This window comes from Dipteris shenzhenensis, chromosome 22 (assembly GCF_047967505.1).
Source record: "Dipteris shenzhenensis isolate YYH24624 ecotype China chromosome 22, Dip_SZ_1.0, whole genome shotgun sequence".
In the NCBI taxonomy this organism is placed as follows: domain Eukaryota; kingdom Viridiplantae; phylum Streptophyta; class Polypodiopsida; order Gleicheniales; family Dipteridaceae; genus Dipteris; species Dipteris shenzhenensis.
In genome coordinates this window covers 21,505,879-21,523,409 of record NC_141617.1, presented here as the reverse complement: position 1 = coordinate 21,523,409, position 17,531 = coordinate 21,505,879, and the positions used below count along the sequence as shown (strand labels likewise).

The 17,531-nt window shown below is 45.8% G+C and overlaps 1 protein-coding gene across 1 annotated transcript in view; it reads right to left on the bottom strand.

Annotated features, from left to right (window-relative positions):
- LOC147887867 (thiosulfate/3-mercaptopyruvate sulfurtransferase 2-like) overlaps positions 1 to 17,531 on the bottom strand; it is a 99,613-nt gene that overhangs the window by 14,201 nt on the left and 67,881 nt on the right. The window contains exons 6-10 of the mRNA XM_087393489.1: positions 9,380 to 9,542; positions 8,606 to 8,665; positions 8,340 to 8,398; positions 4,013 to 4,094; positions 3,706 to 3,769 (exon numbers count right to left, since the gene is read on the bottom strand). Coding sequence (XP_087249615.1) covers positions 3,706 to 3,769; positions 4,013 to 4,094; positions 8,340 to 8,398; positions 8,606 to 8,665; positions 9,380 to 9,542 — 428 coding nt within the window. The remainder of the gene's footprint in view (positions 1 to 3,705; positions 3,770 to 4,012; positions 4,095 to 8,339; positions 8,399 to 8,605; positions 8,666 to 9,379; positions 9,543 to 17,531) is intronic.

The window sequence follows — 17,531 nt, the reverse complement described above, 5'->3', positions numbered from 1 at the left end:
GCCTTACACTCATCATCGTACCAACTATTACAAGGTACGGTCCCAAGGGTGGTGGGCAGGTGGAGCGAGTGGTGTGAGGGAAAGCATGAAAAGCACCCTCGTGTAGTGAGCGGGTAATCAAGGCAGCACGGTCCTCTAATAGGGATATGAAGTCAATACAAGCGAGAAGTATGTACAGATGGCCCGAGTAAATAGGTAAGTCATTGCGGTCGAAGCGTATATCATGATAGGTGGAGTAAGAACTCTGTGGGGTGAAAGTTGTTGTGCGACGGGGAATGGAAATGCTAAAGAATAGGTAGGTATGATCTACCCCTAGAGGAAGAAGTGCTATAGTAAAATCAGTGATGCGAGATGTGAAGACAGGGGATCCCATGATGTGATTACAACGCTAGAACCTCCCCCATGTGGAAAGCATGTGAGACCACCTGAGACGGGCCATCCGTCAAGACCATTATAAATAATGAAATCATGCATCCCATAAGGTTTAATAGGGCCTGCCCATAAGATGTGACCGGACCTCATCTGTCAGCCGAAACCCGTAGCATACCTACACCCTCAAGGTCAATGTCTAACAGTAGAATGGAATCATCCCTGAAGTTGAGTGGTACTTGATGGGCATCTATCCTCGCATTGAAGTCCCCAACTAGGAGGACTTCTCCGCAGCTTGAGAAGTCAACAATGGACTGATAGAGGGCTGCAAATGGAGATGTCTCAGCCTCATCTCGAATATCTCTAGCAAAGTGGGATGTCTTGCGAGGGAAGTAGCATACTGCAACAAACAGATCCCGGCTGTCCATGTGTCAGATCCAAATCCAAAGAAACTTGAAATGTGTATCTCTATGCTCTATTGAAATGGTCCCCAAAAGGGTGGATTTGTAGAGAACTCCTACTCCTCCTGATCCTCATACTCCCCCTGTGTCCCTAGTCTCATCTCTATAAACAGACTCCCATGTGTACCCGTTGACTACTGGTAGTGGGCACTCTGGACTTTGATGTGTGTCTGTGTAAAAGACTATGTCGTGACCTGTATAGGATTCCGAGAAGTTCCCTGGTTTTGACCATAAGATACCATTACAGTTTCAAATGGTGCAAGATAGGGTCTCGGCGATCTGAGTCTCATAGATCCCGCCTCCCTGGGTTGATGTCCAACGGGGGCCTATAAGAAGCCGTCCATCTTGTATTACTGCACAATTCCCCTACTTACGGACCACTGCTACAAACAGGGAGCGCTTATCCTCAATCTGTCGTGGAGTGAGGTCCTCATCCATGGAGATCGCTGGCTGATCTCGTAGGACTGACCTGCACCGTAAAGCCGAAAGTTGTGCCTGAGCGTCATGGAACCGTATGATCAAGGGTTGCTCTTGGTTGGGGTCTCTCCCCACCCACCATGCCCTATCGATCATGTGCTCAAGTACACCCAGAGTAGTGGCCACGAAGACCGTTGCCTCTGTCATCGGTGTAGCCTCGATGAGCCGGATCCGACGGACTCTGATGTTGAGAGCCTTACTAGCTCTCTACTGCTGCTCCATGAGGGTAGCCGAAACGGTTGCCCTTGCAGGTTCCCATTTGACCACGTCGACCCATCTAGAAGACTCCTCAATTGCAGATTGCATGCTCGCAATCTGTACCTCAACAACTGGAGTGCTCCCTGGAATTGTGCGTACGGCAATGACCACCTGTCGGAGCTGTGAGATATTCTGTTTGAGTTCCTCAATGAGATAAGCCTGGTCTCGAATAGCACGAGCTTGCTCCTGTATGGCGTGCCCCTGCTCCTATGGTGTGCCCCTGCTCCTAGGTGAAGCGGACCTGCTCCTGTGCGAAGCGTGTCAGCTCCATCTCGCGCTCATGGATACCATGTACCTCCATCAACAAGTTCTCCCAAGCCTCTAATGGGTCAGCTCGTCTGTGCCAGCTGAAACTAGAAGCGTTGTGGCATAAAAGTGTGAGGATGAGGCCAGAGGCTGGGTGGTGACTGGTTGAGCTAGGTACGATATGGAGATGATAGTGGTATGGAGGTCCCAACGTGGGTGTGGGAGCGTAAGCTGATTGAGAAGGAGAGGGGAGAGAAAGGTCGAGGCGTAATGCGGAGTAGTGTATGACACCTCTCAAGTAGGCGTCATAAGCGGTGAGAGAGCTGTAATGGGAGAGGAAGGGAGGGATGAAATCTATGGCAACCCCCCTATCCCGGGGGAGAGGGAAGCAACCGATGTCACGGGTATGCGTACGTCGCTGGCTGTAACTGTAGCTAGGGATGTAGAGGCTGAAGCTGAAGTTGAAGGTGAGGATGTAGCAAGGGCTGAAACTGAAACTGAAACTAAAGCGGGGGCTGAAGTAGAAGTAGAAGCGGAGGCTGAGGCTGAGGGACCCCGTCTTTGCTTTGCTGTCGACCCCAAGTCTGCTTCAGTTGTAGCACGTGTTCACATCCTCGAGTTTCAGTTGTGTTTGCTTTTTTTTTTTGTCATCCTTCTTGGCTGTGTCCGTCTCTTTTTCACCTTTTCCCATTTCTTTGGACTGACTTTTGTATCCTTGGTGCACATCCTATTGCAGGAGCGGGAGCACGAGGGACCCCCAATGGCGGGAGGCACAACTAGGGCTGGGACCAGAGGTCAAGGAAGAGGTGGCGGGGGTGGGGGGTGGGCGGGGTTAGCTGCGTGGGTGGGGGGGGTTAGGCTAGAAGCTAGAAGCCTAGGAGGGTTAGGCTATAGGCTAAGGCACGGGGGGTGGCCGGCAGGGACGAGGCAGCAAGATGGGAGCGGGACGGGCAGCCGGGGGCGCAAAGCGGAAGACACAGGGAGCAGGGTGGTGCAAGGCGGAGCAGGAGGGGCTGCAGGCGAAGGGTGCAGAGGGGAGCGGGCTACAGGCTGCAGGTGGGCCGGGCAGCGGGGCAGCGCCGTGGGAAGGAGGGCCGAGCTGCTGCAGCAGGCGGGCGGCGCTAGGCGGAAGAGAGCGGAGGCAGCCAGGCTGCAGGCAAAGGGGCGGAGGCAGACGGGCAGGAGGAGCTGCGTAAGAGAGAGAGAGAGAGAGAGAGAGAGAGAGAGAGAGAGAGAGTGCATATGACTTGAATGCTCACTACAGCGGAAGACTGCGTGCACGTTAACTACTATCTTCATCACTCATGGCCTTGGCAATCAGCAATGGACCACTGAACACAACTAATGGCTTCCGTCAACTGGGTGCACATTAACTAGTATCTTCATCACTCATGCACGTAACTCTCACACAGCAGAAGACTGGGTGCATGCTAACTACTATCTTCATCACTCATGGCCTTGGCAATCAGCAATGGACCACTGAACACAACAACTAATGGCTTCCCTCAATGAAGGGGATGAATACAATCTGCTAGATCCTAATAGGCGAGGTTGGAAACTGTTCACTATAGAGGCTAGGGTTTTCTGCCCCTGGCTGAATCTGGCTATGACTGAAGGCTGAGAATGTCTCCCAAATAAGCACTGGACATGAAGAGGCTGAGGTGACTGATGGGGCTCGTCGGGAAAGGCATATGCCAAAACTAGAACCTTTATGAAGTGAAGTTCACATTCCATGACAAAACATATAAGTAGACCACTCTGTTTTTTCTTAGAACATATTTATAATTTTATACCAGAAAGTACGACACATAAACCAAAAGCCAAGCCGTTCAACTGCATAATTGGGTGTATTACAAAAATGTGCATACAACCATGTGGGTTGACTGGTACATACCTGCTTCCTTGAATTTATTTTCCAACTCAATTGTTCCCAACAGGGTTGCTCCATCTTTAAGCACCTGTAAGATAACATATGCAATATTTAATGTTCAAGGTGAAGTAATGCCTGATGCCAAAGGTAAGCTCCAATAGAGCTTTCCCACAAGAAGCAGCTTCAGAGTAACACTCCCCAACCTTGAGTAACTCTGAGACCAAGCAGCTTTTAGAAGAATGATACAAGGCAGGATATGTACAACCTCTCCTTTGATTTCCTGGAGTGTAAATATTACTGCGTTTCATAGACTTTTTTTTATATCACTCACTTCAGTGAATGGCACGCATTTGCTGCCCGGAACATGCCCACCTCTAATGCCTTTGCGTGGCTCCGGCACCACGCCATCAAATCTGTGAGCCAAGTCAAACCAAAGAGGTCAAATTTGAGGATGAGACCTTTATTAGGATCAATAGAAGTCATGCAATTTCATTCAGCAATAAAAGGTGTGTCATTGACTAAATGTGTGCGTTGTGTAGCCTGGCTTTAATTTAAAAAAAGTATATGGCCTTAGAAAAAGCAGAAAGAAATCCTTCGGGGTATCTCAATATATTAAAGGACCAGGCACATCACCCCGGGCCTACTTTTACAATGAAGGGATGCCACAGTTAGTAACACATCTTTTACAGGACTACACAATGCACATGATAGTGCTTCTTAGTTCCGCAAAAGCTATGCTCCAATTCACAAGTCAGTAAAGATTATCATTCTTCTGTAAAAATCTTCATCCAAAAGAGTGACATAGAGACGACCCCTTAATAATAGGACATAATTGAAATTTTGTTCCATGACCATTATAACTTCATCAGCTAATGAGAAAATAGAATGTATCCAGAGCAATGAGAGGGCTAATTCACTCTCTGCATTCCCCCTCCCCCCTGCCTTAGTTGTGAAATTTCTTGATCACAACCGCAATGCTCTGCTTTCTCCCTCCAATCCAGCTTGTCCCCTGGCACCCTTATCCTTTTGGTCTTCCCTTCATGTTTTGTAAGGTCCCCTTGGCTCAATATTACGTTCAGTTTCAACCCACTTTTTCCTTGACCCCCTTGCACGTTCTCTTTCTACCACGTGTTTTATCCCTTTGCAATTGTACCCTCGCCTCTTTCACTCCTTTTTAGCAGAAGGGGAGACATATTTTCCTTCAGAACTTTATACAACAGATGACAAACCAGTCAAACTAAGAAAAATGAAAACAACGCATCAAGATACACCAACAGAAGGTTGCTCTACGTTTTGAGTCTTCTTTAGCTCCTTGACGTGAAAACCCATCCTCCCTCAATTTCTTCTTGCAAAGACTAGATACTTCTTATCGTTTAACTAAAAGATCAAATGATGCAATGGTCCTATTCAGCACAAGATGAAGGAATCAGCACATACCTTGGTTCCACAATTCTTAGTCTGCCTGCGCACGTAACTGAAAATCCAAGTAAACAAAAATAATGCCACCTTAGACGCTCACTAAAAGAGGAACTCTTATCCACAAAAAGGTCATCCATCAGCCCTGAGCTTCATAGAATCACCTTAGCACAGCCCGAGTGCCCGATATACCACATAGACTACAAATCAAATTTCATACATTCACATCCCCCTTTTCATCCATCCTTTAAATGATGCAATGCCTTATGGACCCATTTCCAAGTGCCTTGGCTTCCATCTATAGCATTGAACTCCTCTCCCACACACTGCACAATGCAGCCCCCTCCCACTTAGAGCCAATAAATAATGATCCCTCTCACACTGCCTTATCCTCCTGCTCCCCCTGCCCTGGAACCCTTTGTTCTCACTGTTTTCTCAGCAATCCTACAATGTCTCGCTTTGTCTCTTTTCCTTTTTCCACCCTTCTTCGACCCATCTCCTATTCCTTCAATTCTCTCCTAGCAACGTAGTTGTTCTCATCTCTTTGCCCTTTTAAAAGGATTGGAGGATCCATAGAATTGGGGAAGAAAAAAATTTACTGGACTATTTATTGCTTAGTGGGCAAGGGGAGCATCCACAGCTTTATCAGTTTTAAGGTCTTGCAAAAATTGAGACCCTCCAACCATTGAGGTAGACCATGAACTAAAGGTTGAGGTTGCTAAATGCCAAGGGTGTATGCACACTATGAACCCTAAAAGGTTTATCATTTTGCATGAGATTTATTTGGCTTCAATATGAAACTCATTGACATAGGGATGTAATTTGTTGAGACCCTTGGGAAAATTTCATTGTATCTGAATGTCACCACCATGAGATTCTTACACAGGTCTTGCAAGGTCTCATCAAATTAGGGCATACTCCACCTTCCTTGGACAGCCAAGGGTAGACAGCCTGGCAAAACATCCTGGAAAACCAAGTTAGGACTATAGACATCTTTGCATCTTCAAGGGCTGGGAAGAACCAATTTTGGTGCACATAACTGTGGATACCATGGAAAAAAGGCTGCCATATCCTCTTTCTATATTCCACTCAAGCAACATGGCATGCCCGCAATTTCAAATTTAAAGTAGCATCCTCACTGTGAGAGTGGCTGTTATATTTGTCTCATATAGCTTACCGAATATTGGCTTCATCTAAGTTGTGGGAATGTTACACTGCATCACATGCAAGGGCTTCTGTTTCCCCCGTGTGCTACACAAAGTAAACAAAATTCTTACGTGAATACTTTGACAATGCCAACAAGGGTCGAGTTTAACCAACGTAAGTTTCACCCATCAAATTTGACTTTCAACCATTAAACTTTAAAGTTCTCACAAAAGTCTGGCAACCAGGAAGGTCTGACCAGATTGACAATGGAAAGGAGAGAGAACATTAGACATTCTTTGCACGAGACATCACTTGGGCCGACGAGCTGCCTCCTCTTTGGTTCCTGGCAATTGTGCCACAACCTCCTCTCCTGTTCTCTGCATTATATCTAGCCTTTCGCAGAGGTTTTTCCCTGTTGCATGTGTGGCTTTCTCTTTCACAATTACCATGGCAGTAACATGACATCAAAATGATTTCACCCATTTGCCAGCCCATACAGACGACAAGGAGCTACTACTGGATGCACAAAACATGAAAGAATTATGCATTCTGAATAAGTTAATGGATAGGTCGCTTGATTTTCGACCCTGAAAGTGAAGCTGTCTACTAGTTAAAGTTTATAAAAATTAAGAATGTTTATGAGGACTGCTGACATGTGCATTCATTTAAAGGGTTCTAGAAATTCTGTCCATGTGTGCTACCAAAAAGAATTCTTGTTCAGCAATCACCCAAAACTCAAGAGAGGTTGCCATATTTGTAGATTTATATGTAGAGAGACATTGGATGGTCCTCGAGACCATAGTTGCATCCGTACGTGCACGGATGATTTTTCTGTACGTCCTCCGTATGTACGGCTTTCCATACAATTTTTTTTTTTTAAATACTTGCGGGGTTTTGTTTTGTGAGGTGTGTTTTTTGGGTGTGGTTAGGTTTTTTTGTTGTGTGTAGGTTTTTTTGTTGTGTGTGTGTGGGGGGTGTGGGGGGGGTTGTTTTGTTTGGGAGGGGGGATCGATTTTGTGCCTGGCCAAAACCTTGGAAAACGCATTTTTAGCACTATTCTAATCCGTATGTTGCTAATTCGTACTCCGTACACTGTTGGCCAACTTTGGCCATGGTTGGCCTCAAGGAGGTCTCAAGGAGGAGGAGGAGGAAGAGGAGGATGGCACTGATGCAGATGATGATGAGGATGAGGATGTAGGCTGCAGCTTGAGGCTTGAGCCTCATCGGTTGTGAATCGTGATGCATTTCAATTTTCAGCTTTATTTCCAAGCTGTGGCAGCCTTTTCTTCTATGATGTTTTGGTGTAGTACCTACTTCCAAGTTTCTACTACCTGCTACCTTTGATCATGATGTTTGGTGTAGTATTGATCTATCATTGACACTATGTATTCAGATTCCAGATGACTCTGGTCTTTGGAGGGCCGAGGCTAGACTCTTTGAACTTTCATGAATCATGACTTTAATATTAATACAAGTTTGAAGTCTAAAGTTTCAATTTGAAAGTTTGCAGCTCTATGTCAATGTAATGTGTACAATGTATATCTTTCTAAATGTTTTTGAGTAAAATTAGGGTCACGTTTGTTTCAGCCCTAGGGGATGAACCATACTCCAATCATACTTCCATACTCGTATGACGTATGCGTATGGTAACGTGTGGAAAAAACTATGCTCAAGACATTGGATGTTCCTCAGGTCAACCTAGCACACACATAGGCTAGTATCTGGACGGACACGGTACATACTTTGGTAGCCATTTGGGGGACTGTGCAAGGGTCTTCACGAGCAACCAGGAGGAATATTTTCTTGAGGGAGTGGAGCTGCTTCCCATTCTTCTCGGAAGCCCCCACAGGGTTGAGTTGGCACTATCAGCCTCAACCATGGCTTTTTTCTTGCTCTGTTACAAGACCTTGATTTTGGTTTGGTCTTATCTTCTCATGTCTCGCATGATGTATCTCTCCACTGAGCTTTTCTCTCAAAGGTTCTTTCATACTTAATAGAAGTCTCTTTTTTTGGGGGGTGGGGAAATCAAGAGACGCATACAGTGCACACACACACAAGTTATTTCTAGTTGCAGGAAAATAACAGGAGTTACAAACCTAGCCTTGCTGCGGGCATCTATAAGCACGTACTTTTTCTCCTCTATATTGCGCTTCACCTGAAGTACAGAGCAACGATTCAACAAGCATTCAAGGTGTCTTCATTCTTCAAATCCTCCACAATTTCAACTTTTTTAAAAAATAGAAAATGTAAGGTCCATGTATTTAGAGAAAATATGGAAATTAATCTTCAAAATTTACCCCTCCCCTTCACAAAATTCACTAACACATAAATTTCAATAGATAGAAAAGGCAAAGTCTCAAACCTGTTCCAAAGACCAGACACGGTCTGATTGAAATGACGCTTTGAAAGCAGGTGCATCAACCTGCCCACATAATTAAAGTTTAAAACAATCCTGGCTTTTTAACCTTTCCCATATCTTTGACTGATAAAAGAGTGTTCCATCAGCTTGACCACACTAATGCAATCCAGTTTATACGCTTTGCGATCATCTTTGGTCCATGATAATCAGTGAAGCAAGCTTGATGCCAAGTCACAAATGTGTACGTAGTCTGCAGTGATGAAAACAAAGCCTATTGGCTATGGGACCCTACTAAAGGGCAATTCGTACTTGATGAAAGTTGTTTTAGTTATTTTGATCAACCAAAATTTGTCCCAATGTTACTTCCAAACCTTTTGTTAGGTTTCATATGACAGGCCGACAAGTAGTGAGAAATCTATGGGGATGCATGTACTACCGACCTATGTTATTTTGAATTAAGTTCCAAACAATGTAGCCAATCCAATTAAAGGAAAATCTATTATGCAGACTATTGAAGTTCATAGACTCTACTGAGAGTTCTTCTACACAGCTTAGAAGATTAGATCATGAAAGGAAAGCCCTAGAATAACAGATTTATAGAACAAATTATGCCTTTATGGCCAAAGTGATGAAAGTTGATGAGCCAAAGCCAACAACTTATCATACATTGCAAATGAAATGTTATCCTTGCCCTCAAATTCACTGTAATCAGGCTCGACATGAAGCCTACTTTCCTACAGCATTCATAAGACTGTACTAAAAAAGATAACCTTTTACCTGGTGTCCTTGATAGACTTTCTTTACAGCTTCAGATGCACTCTCAATTCTTTTAAGCAGCTCTTCAGAACTGTCCTCTTCTACATCAAAACCACAGGCACGCCATTGTGGTAGACCTCCATCTAAGACCACAACGTTGCTGTGGCCAAAGGCTCGAAACATCCTACAGTTTTTATCAACAACTTCTTTCAAAACAATCGCATTTTTAATACAATGTAGAAGACAATTCTGACAACCGTTTCTTTCTTGCTGAGAAGTCAGACAACAAATTTTTCTTCTGCCTCTCTCTCTCTCTCTCTCTCTCTCTCTCTCTCTCTCTCTCTCATCTCAAAGTGCGATCACAGAGTTCTTCCAGCTAGAGCATACTGCCCCCCTAATCACAAATAGCAAGAGAGGTAGAGACTTGAGACTGAGACATGGCACATTTGAAAGAGGACAGACACACATATCACAAATAGCAAGAGAGGTAGAGGCTTGAGACTGAGACATGGCACATTTGACAGAGGACAGACACACATATCACACTAGCTGACATCCCATAGATGCTCAGACCCGGGATACGGCTGACAAGGGTTACTATGGCGCTTGTGAGGCGCAGAGCCGCAACTAGGAGGTCACGACAGACTACATGTAACCGGCCTTTGATCACAAAGGGCAGTGTAGCTGTCTCTACTTTCACAAAACTGAAAAATACAGCCAACTTAAAAGATTGCCTTTGTCCACAAACAAAACTCAAAGCATAGAACCTCACTGCATAGCATCATGGAACCATTCAAGACAAGGGAGGCTAGAATGCCCCTACTCAGAAGCATAGAGAGTGACACCTTTTGGCCCCAACACTTGGCGCCCCTTGCAGTATTTATTTAAACTGGTTAGCTCAAAATACAAAGGAACTCCCTTCAAGAGCTCAACCACAAGTGCAACCCAGTACAACGCCAACCCGTGGCTGTGCTAGTGACCAACTCCCAGTGCTATTACTTTGGTTCCTTTCAGTAGACATGCATAATCACAAGTAGTCCAGTCTGACAGCATGAGTCTGACAGCATGTCAAGCAATGCATTGCCCATTTCCAAGCCATTACCGAGCCCAAGGCCAACCACTGCACCCCCAGGAAGAGAGTATCACAACCAGTGCTCCAATCCTCTCCCGGGCCAACGGCAGGGCAATCCAACCCAGCAGGAACTCAGTAGGAATGGCAGTAGCATAGAATAAGAAGAGAAGATGAGAATTCGGCCAATAGAAAGAGCATGTTTCAGCCCAAAACAGCTCCAGAAGTAGGATGAAAAGCGGACAGCAAACTCTGGTAGGAGGGAGCTGCCTATGAGTGTCTTCCGGCACAAGAAAAGATAAAAAAAGGAGAACGTCCAGCAATCTGTAGCAAATCAGACATGAGAGCATCCACCAGAATGGAGTTTTCAGCCCACAAACACCCCCGTTTTCAGTGCGCCTTGCACCAGGCAGGAGTAGAAAGAGAGGCATCCAAGAATATGGCTTCAGAAGAACTTCTGTCGCGAAGAAAGTCGAGAAAAGCTTCAAAAGTGGCCCAGAATGAAGGCGTCCAGGTCCAAGAAGCATGCCAACAACAGAGGGCACCAAGGGGAGGAGAACTGTCGCGAAGAAAGCTTGAAATTCCACTTCAGCCAGCAAGAGGAGAGCTGCAGAAATCCACCATCTAGAGAGTGAAGCTGCCCCTGGTAGGGGAGAAGTCTCAAATCAGCATGGAAAGGCAAGGAAGGGTTCCAGGGGCTTCCAGGGGTGACACCTAGGTGCCACAAGGCAAGCACATAGCCCACAAGCAGACACATGTACAAAATGAGGCGTGGGAATTTTAATGCCTCTAGGGGGGTCAGATGGCATACCATGACCCTAATGCAAAGACACCAATGACCCTAGTTTGTAGGATCTCTAGGGGGTCAATTTTTAAAGAATGACCCCACTGAACCAAACCAATGACCTTAGAAATCGAAACCACTCTAATAGCACCAGGAATTGCACTTATTGCACATGAAATCATAGGTACCTTTTGGGCATTAACTAAGGCCCCTAGCCTGGTACCCTAGGCTAAATTCAGTGATAGTTTAGACACTTCACCATCACCACCACGTCCCCATGACACTACATTTCCAAACAATAGACCGATCTATCACGGGCTTTTTGCCTGCACAGCCTAGCCCATCACCAGGCGCAATTTGACGTTTGACTATGGTGACATTGATGATGATGGCATTGACTATGTCCTACACAATTTTCTAGCATGGATTAGGATGCTCACTTAGTAGCTCCACACTTTTTACTCATTGTAATCAAGTTTTCTATCAATCTCATAGACCCATTGGTCTTTAGTAGACTTTAATAAACTTTCTTTCTTTCTTTCTTTCTTCTCTCTACACAACATGACCGCCCAAAACTAACTTGGGTTGGGACCCCCCACAGGATTTTTATTTCACCGACAAGAGATTGCACAGTACCAAATTATCAGCCAAGCCCTGTCAAAGCTTGGCAAGTGCCAAGTGTCCACTGCCTAGCCGCTATCTCTATCAAGCCTTGGGTTGGGTCTTTCCAAGCCTTCCAACTCCCATGGTCACCCTTAGCTCCATAAAAATAGGGTATTTTGACCCCCTCTTGGTACTTGCAATAGTTTAATGAAGCACACCACCATGGTGCCCATTAGCCGTTAGCTTTTGCATGCAAAATAAACTCTAGATTGATCCTAGTCCCTGTAGGCATCCCCACCAAGCAAACCAAAGTGCACACCAAACATTAATTCTCTGGTTTACTGAGGTCAACCCTCTTTGACCATCGCTAAGGAGCTTTGACTAGAATCAAGGCACCTTAATTATAACCAAACCTTTCCAACCGAGGTTGGACTATCTTGGTTGACTAAAGTCAACCCTCTTGGCCTAAACCAAGTCTCCCTGACCGAAGTCAAGCCTTCTTGACCGAAGTCAAAAATAGATTGTCAAAGTGAAGTAGCAAATTCAACAGTGTTAGATTTTTTGAAATGCTACGTGGTTGACCAAAAATCAGATTGGAAAAAGTACCTTCTGCTCGTGGAGTTTGCATATAATAATACAATTCATACCTCCACAGGTCGTTTGAGGTCATATATGGAAAGATGATTCTGGATAATCTATAAAATACCTTCCCCTGAGGTCCCTTGCGTATAGTATGGTACAGGATCTGCTCTGGCAGAAAAATCTCCTCCAGCTCATCCACTTTTGTTTAATCTTCCATGATTGGTTTGGCAGGCTCTGGTCCTTGATATTTCTTGAGAAGACTCACATGAAAGGCATGATGAATTTTCTAGTGCTCTGGCAACTGCAATCTATACGTCACCTCATTGATTTTGTCGGTGATCTGGAAAAAGCACCCAATCCCTCTGTTGAGGTCTAGTTTCCTTCTATTCTTATCTACAGCTTTCCTTTATTTTTCCTGAGATCTTTCTATGGCTGTCCGCACTTGGCTGAATGCAGTTTGGAGGTCTCTAACATACGCATCAGTTGCATATATCTTGTCTTTGGTCCTCAAGATTAATTTAAAAATTATTCGGCATTGAATGCCAAGTGAATGGATAGACATGTTGTCTGATTATCCACAAGTTTTGGCTATTTACAAAGTGCGCTTTCAGTTGAGGTCAACTGATTAGAAGTTGAGGGGATGTTACCAACCTGTAAATATTCCAAGTAGAAGTACAAAGTTGACCATTTATTTGATCATAATTAAAGAGTTCTTCATAGTGTTTAATTATGTGTTTAATTATGATCATAGAGGATGGAAAGAAAAAGAAAATTCTATCAAATAAGGCTCTCCGGAGTAGGCTGGTCATCATGTGGTCTCTGTCATTAACAATAGACTTAGGCATACCATGGTGCTTGAAAATCTGAGCCAGGAAATAGGATCTGCCTTGATTGTCTTTGTACTCGAATGAAGTAGGCCTACTAGCTCAATCTGTCAATAATAGTCCATATTCCATCATTTCCAGTTTTTGATAGTGGCAAATCAAAAATGAAGTATGTTGCTATCCTTTCCCATGGTCCTTGAGGCACAGGAAGAGGCATCAGTAGGTCAGGTGCCTTCCGTCTATCATACTTGACCTTTTGACAAGTAAGGCATTCCGTAACAAATTGGTGTATATCTTTACGCAAAGCTGGCCAATAAAAATACCTCTCCAAAGCTGTAACATGCGACGGTTATCTGATCATGTAATCATAGCAAGACCTTTAAACCTTTAGCGAGGAGTTAGCGTTATGCACCATAGAGAGAGAAAGGAGATGAGGGTAGAGAGAGAATAGAGACGACAACCAATTGGGTCCCTGTACCCACTAAGGGCCCCTCCCCCATCCCCCAATCAGGGGAGAATTTGCTTTAATACTTGGAGAACTTAAAGATACAAATAGAACTCTTCGAGTGAGCACTGAAATGCCCTTCTGAAGACTACACTATGCACACGTATTGGAAACCCAATGACTTGAGAGGCAACTCCAACCAATACCGAGAATTTAATTGCTTCCACACTGAGACGATGTAGGGCACTTCTGCAAGGCAAGGAAGAAGCTTGTGCCATCCACCGGGATGCAGGGTTACTGCATGAGAGAGAGTGAAAGCTGAGAGTAATAGAAGCTGAGATAGAGCTGAGATATGACTGAGAGATAAAGCTGAGAAGTGAGCTGTGCAAACTACAAAAGAGAACTTCAAAGAACTGACGAAACAGTACCCAAACCTTACTCCGTTTGCTGGTCCAAATCCCCAACTGTTGTGCTGCGTAGACACATTCCAAAAAGGCTGAACTAAGGGCCAAAAGCTCTGAAGGCAGGGAAGCTGAGTGAGAAATGAGGGCTTAGGCCCCCTTGATGTAGGGGGCTGTGGGCTGAGCCAACCAACCAAACTAGCCGACTTTCTAGTCAGCTGGTTTGGGCTGGCTGGTTGGGCCCTTTGCCCCATAAAAGGCAGCCTGGGGAGGAGTGCAGGGCAGCCTATAAAGGCAGCCCTTCCCCAGCCCATTCTTCCTCATTGTCTCAGTCCTGAGGGGGCCCTTCTGAGCTCCTATCCTAGGCTGAGACCTAGACCTACCTAGAATCCTAAGATGGAAACACTAACCTACTATTCCCCAGTGGGCACTAGAGTGAACAAGGACTAACTATCTTACTTGACCTAAGGCTAAGAGACTGACCTACGTAGCTTGTGCTTGACTGTCCCTGGACAAGGGCTCACAAAGGGGTGACAACATACGACAAAATCGCCTATTAGGAAACTAGAATGCAATTGTCAATGTAGCCAGTGTGTCACATTACTTGCGCCCAAGTGCAAGGGTGCATGTAACATTCCCTCCTTAACTTGGCAGTAGGTTCATAGTTTCCAATTAGTCCGCCAAAATTTGTGGGAACTCCTAGAAAAAGTATTCGTCCAACCGCACTACTTCATGGGTACCTCGATCACAGAACTTGGTATAAAACTCCTAGATCCTACGTTACCGACCCATGCTTCCATTTGTGAAGAAGGACCTGCTCTAGCTACAAACCTTCGGCTTCATCAAGGATTTCAGGTTGCTACTCGCCGGAAATCTAGGTAAGAGAAGGTCCAAAATATGGCATGGAAAACATTGTGCATTGTCCAACTGTTCGGTAGTCCTAAACTTCATGGAGACATCATTGATCTTTTTTATAATAGGGAATGATCCAAAGCTCTTGAAAAACTTCTTAGGGCATCACTTGCCCAATTGCTTCAATCTTTGCTTGATGATTCTTAAATACACCCATTGACCCTCTTTATACTGGACATCTCGTCTGTCGACTTGTTGGCCTGGCACATGTACGATGCTTGAGCTTTGGTAATGCGGGTTTTCACTGACTCCGTAATCTCCACCATAGATTACGTGGTTTTGTTGGCTTCAAGAGATGGAGACACCACCTGGTGAGGAGTGATGTAAACCACCTTCCAAACGCCACTTCATAAGGGCTCGAAGAATAGGTATCATTCAAAATCGGCTTGCACAAGCGAAAGAAACTACTCCCACTTTTCATGAGCATCATGACAATATGATTTTAAAATATCAAACGCTATACCATTGTACTTTTCCATCCCTCCATTTGATTGCGGATGGAACGCGCCGAACATCTGCAGCTTAGTACCAAATTTATCAAATAGGGCTCGCCAAAAATTAGATGTGAATTTCCGTGACAACTTTGGTATTAAAAGTCCAAGCGTGGGCTTAATAATGTGTAATTAAACACGGCATGGTACCTAGCACATAAGCGTAATCCGAGATTCAGATCCTCATGCCTAGTGATGCCCTTTGGCTTGGACAGTTCACCCCCCGTGGCATCCCACTGGTGGTTGCAGGCAGGCTGGACGACACCTCTGTATCCTTCTTCGCGGTTTTGGGGGACGGTCGACTCAGGAGAGAGGGTGTGCTCATCGACCCCCTTCTCTCGTGGCAGAGGGTTCGTGTCGTAGGCCTTGTGGGGAAGGATTGGCGGATCGATCCTAGTATAGAGCAGGATCAGTTGCAGTTATGGCGCCTCTGGCTTTGGGACAGGCGGGCCCTGTCAGAGCTTGATTGGGACCCAGGTGAGTGGAGATGGCCAGAGGTTGTGGCAGGCCAGGGGCCGACCCCTTTCTTCGCTTACAGCACGAAGTTGGGCAGGAGAGTTCTCGAGAGTATGCAGAGCCGACCGCCCACCCAGCGGCCCAGTTGGTATGCTCAGGGTATCTCCAGGCTATTTTTGCAGGCCTTCTGAAAGGCCTTGTGGGAGAGCTGGCGGCCGCGGAAGATTTCCTACTTCCTTTGGCTACTCGCCCACAAGGGTCTTCCAGTGGGGAGCTGGTTGCGGTAGATTGGTCAGGATGGACTTTGTCAGATTTGTCATGAGGACGAGGAATCACCAAAGCACTGCCTGTGGAGCTGCACTCGCGCCCAGGACGTGTGGAGGTGGGCCTTCGGGATCCTTACTCGCGCAACACCGGAGTTAGGTTTGATCACCTGGGGTGCGTTTTGTTGGTGCAGCACCACACCAGGCTATCATCAGTTGTTCGAGGCAGGCCCGCAGGACCCCATGTTCCTTATCACACACGGGACTTGGGGGCCGCTTGAGGGCATCCCGCAGCACTTGGTAGAGGCGGACACAGGATCTCAGGAGAGGCAGCCAGTCTGGGAGATTATTAGCAGCATCGTCGGATGGCACATTTGGACCTCGCGCTGCGCGCAGATCCTCGGTGGTACCTCTCTTTCGACTGCCCAGGTCATGGCCGACATCTGGAGCGAGATTATCCACACACTCAGGGGCCAGTGGGACCAAATCCAGGGGGATTCCCAGGCTGGCCGGGAGAAGCGGAGACGTTTCCTCCGAGATTGGGATACGCAAGGCCTCTTCTTCGAGCATACTTCTCAGGGCCTTCAGTGGCGCTATTCACCGCCTCTCTGGCTGTTTATTCACACCCGCCTGATCCCTCCGTGAGAGAGAGCTTTTTGTTTCCACTTAGGGCTGCGTCCGATTTGTGAACGCAGCCCCGTCAGCACTGTTTTTTCGAAGTAATATAATCAGCACTGTTTTTTCGGCAAAAAAAAGCACATAAGCGTAATTTATCCCTAGGCCCAAAAGCATTCCCAGGAATTAAAAGAGTGGTTGTTGGAAAATGATGACGTGGCATTTTTAATGGGCCTCCTAGAGGGCCATGTACCTTTAGTGGCCCCCCTAGAGTTCCAGGTAGCTCTAGTGCCTTCTACATGCTCCTTTGCCATTCCTGGATCTTCCCGGGCCTTCTAAACTTCACATGTGTGGTTTTCTCTCTCATCTTCTCCCTTTGTTGAGATTTTGGACTGGTTTTTCAGCCTCCTTCAACTGAATTCCGTTTTTCTTCATAACTCCTCACCCGTTTGGATTCCTCGATGGCTTTCCCTCTGCCTCCCCTTCGCAGTGATATGCTTTTCCCTCCGTGTGTTTGGTAGAACGGGCAGAGTTGAGTACTTCTTTTGCTGGTCAAATTTGCAAAAGTGGCTTTTTTTTTACCTTTTTGCTTCTACAGCCTCCTAGGCCTCTCCTCTTGCAAAGCTACAGCTTTCTGTTGAATTTTGAGTGGTCCCACGCGCTAGTTGACTGGTTTTTCTCAGTTTTGGAGGACTTTCCAGCGATGAAACTTCTCCAAAATCTTCTCA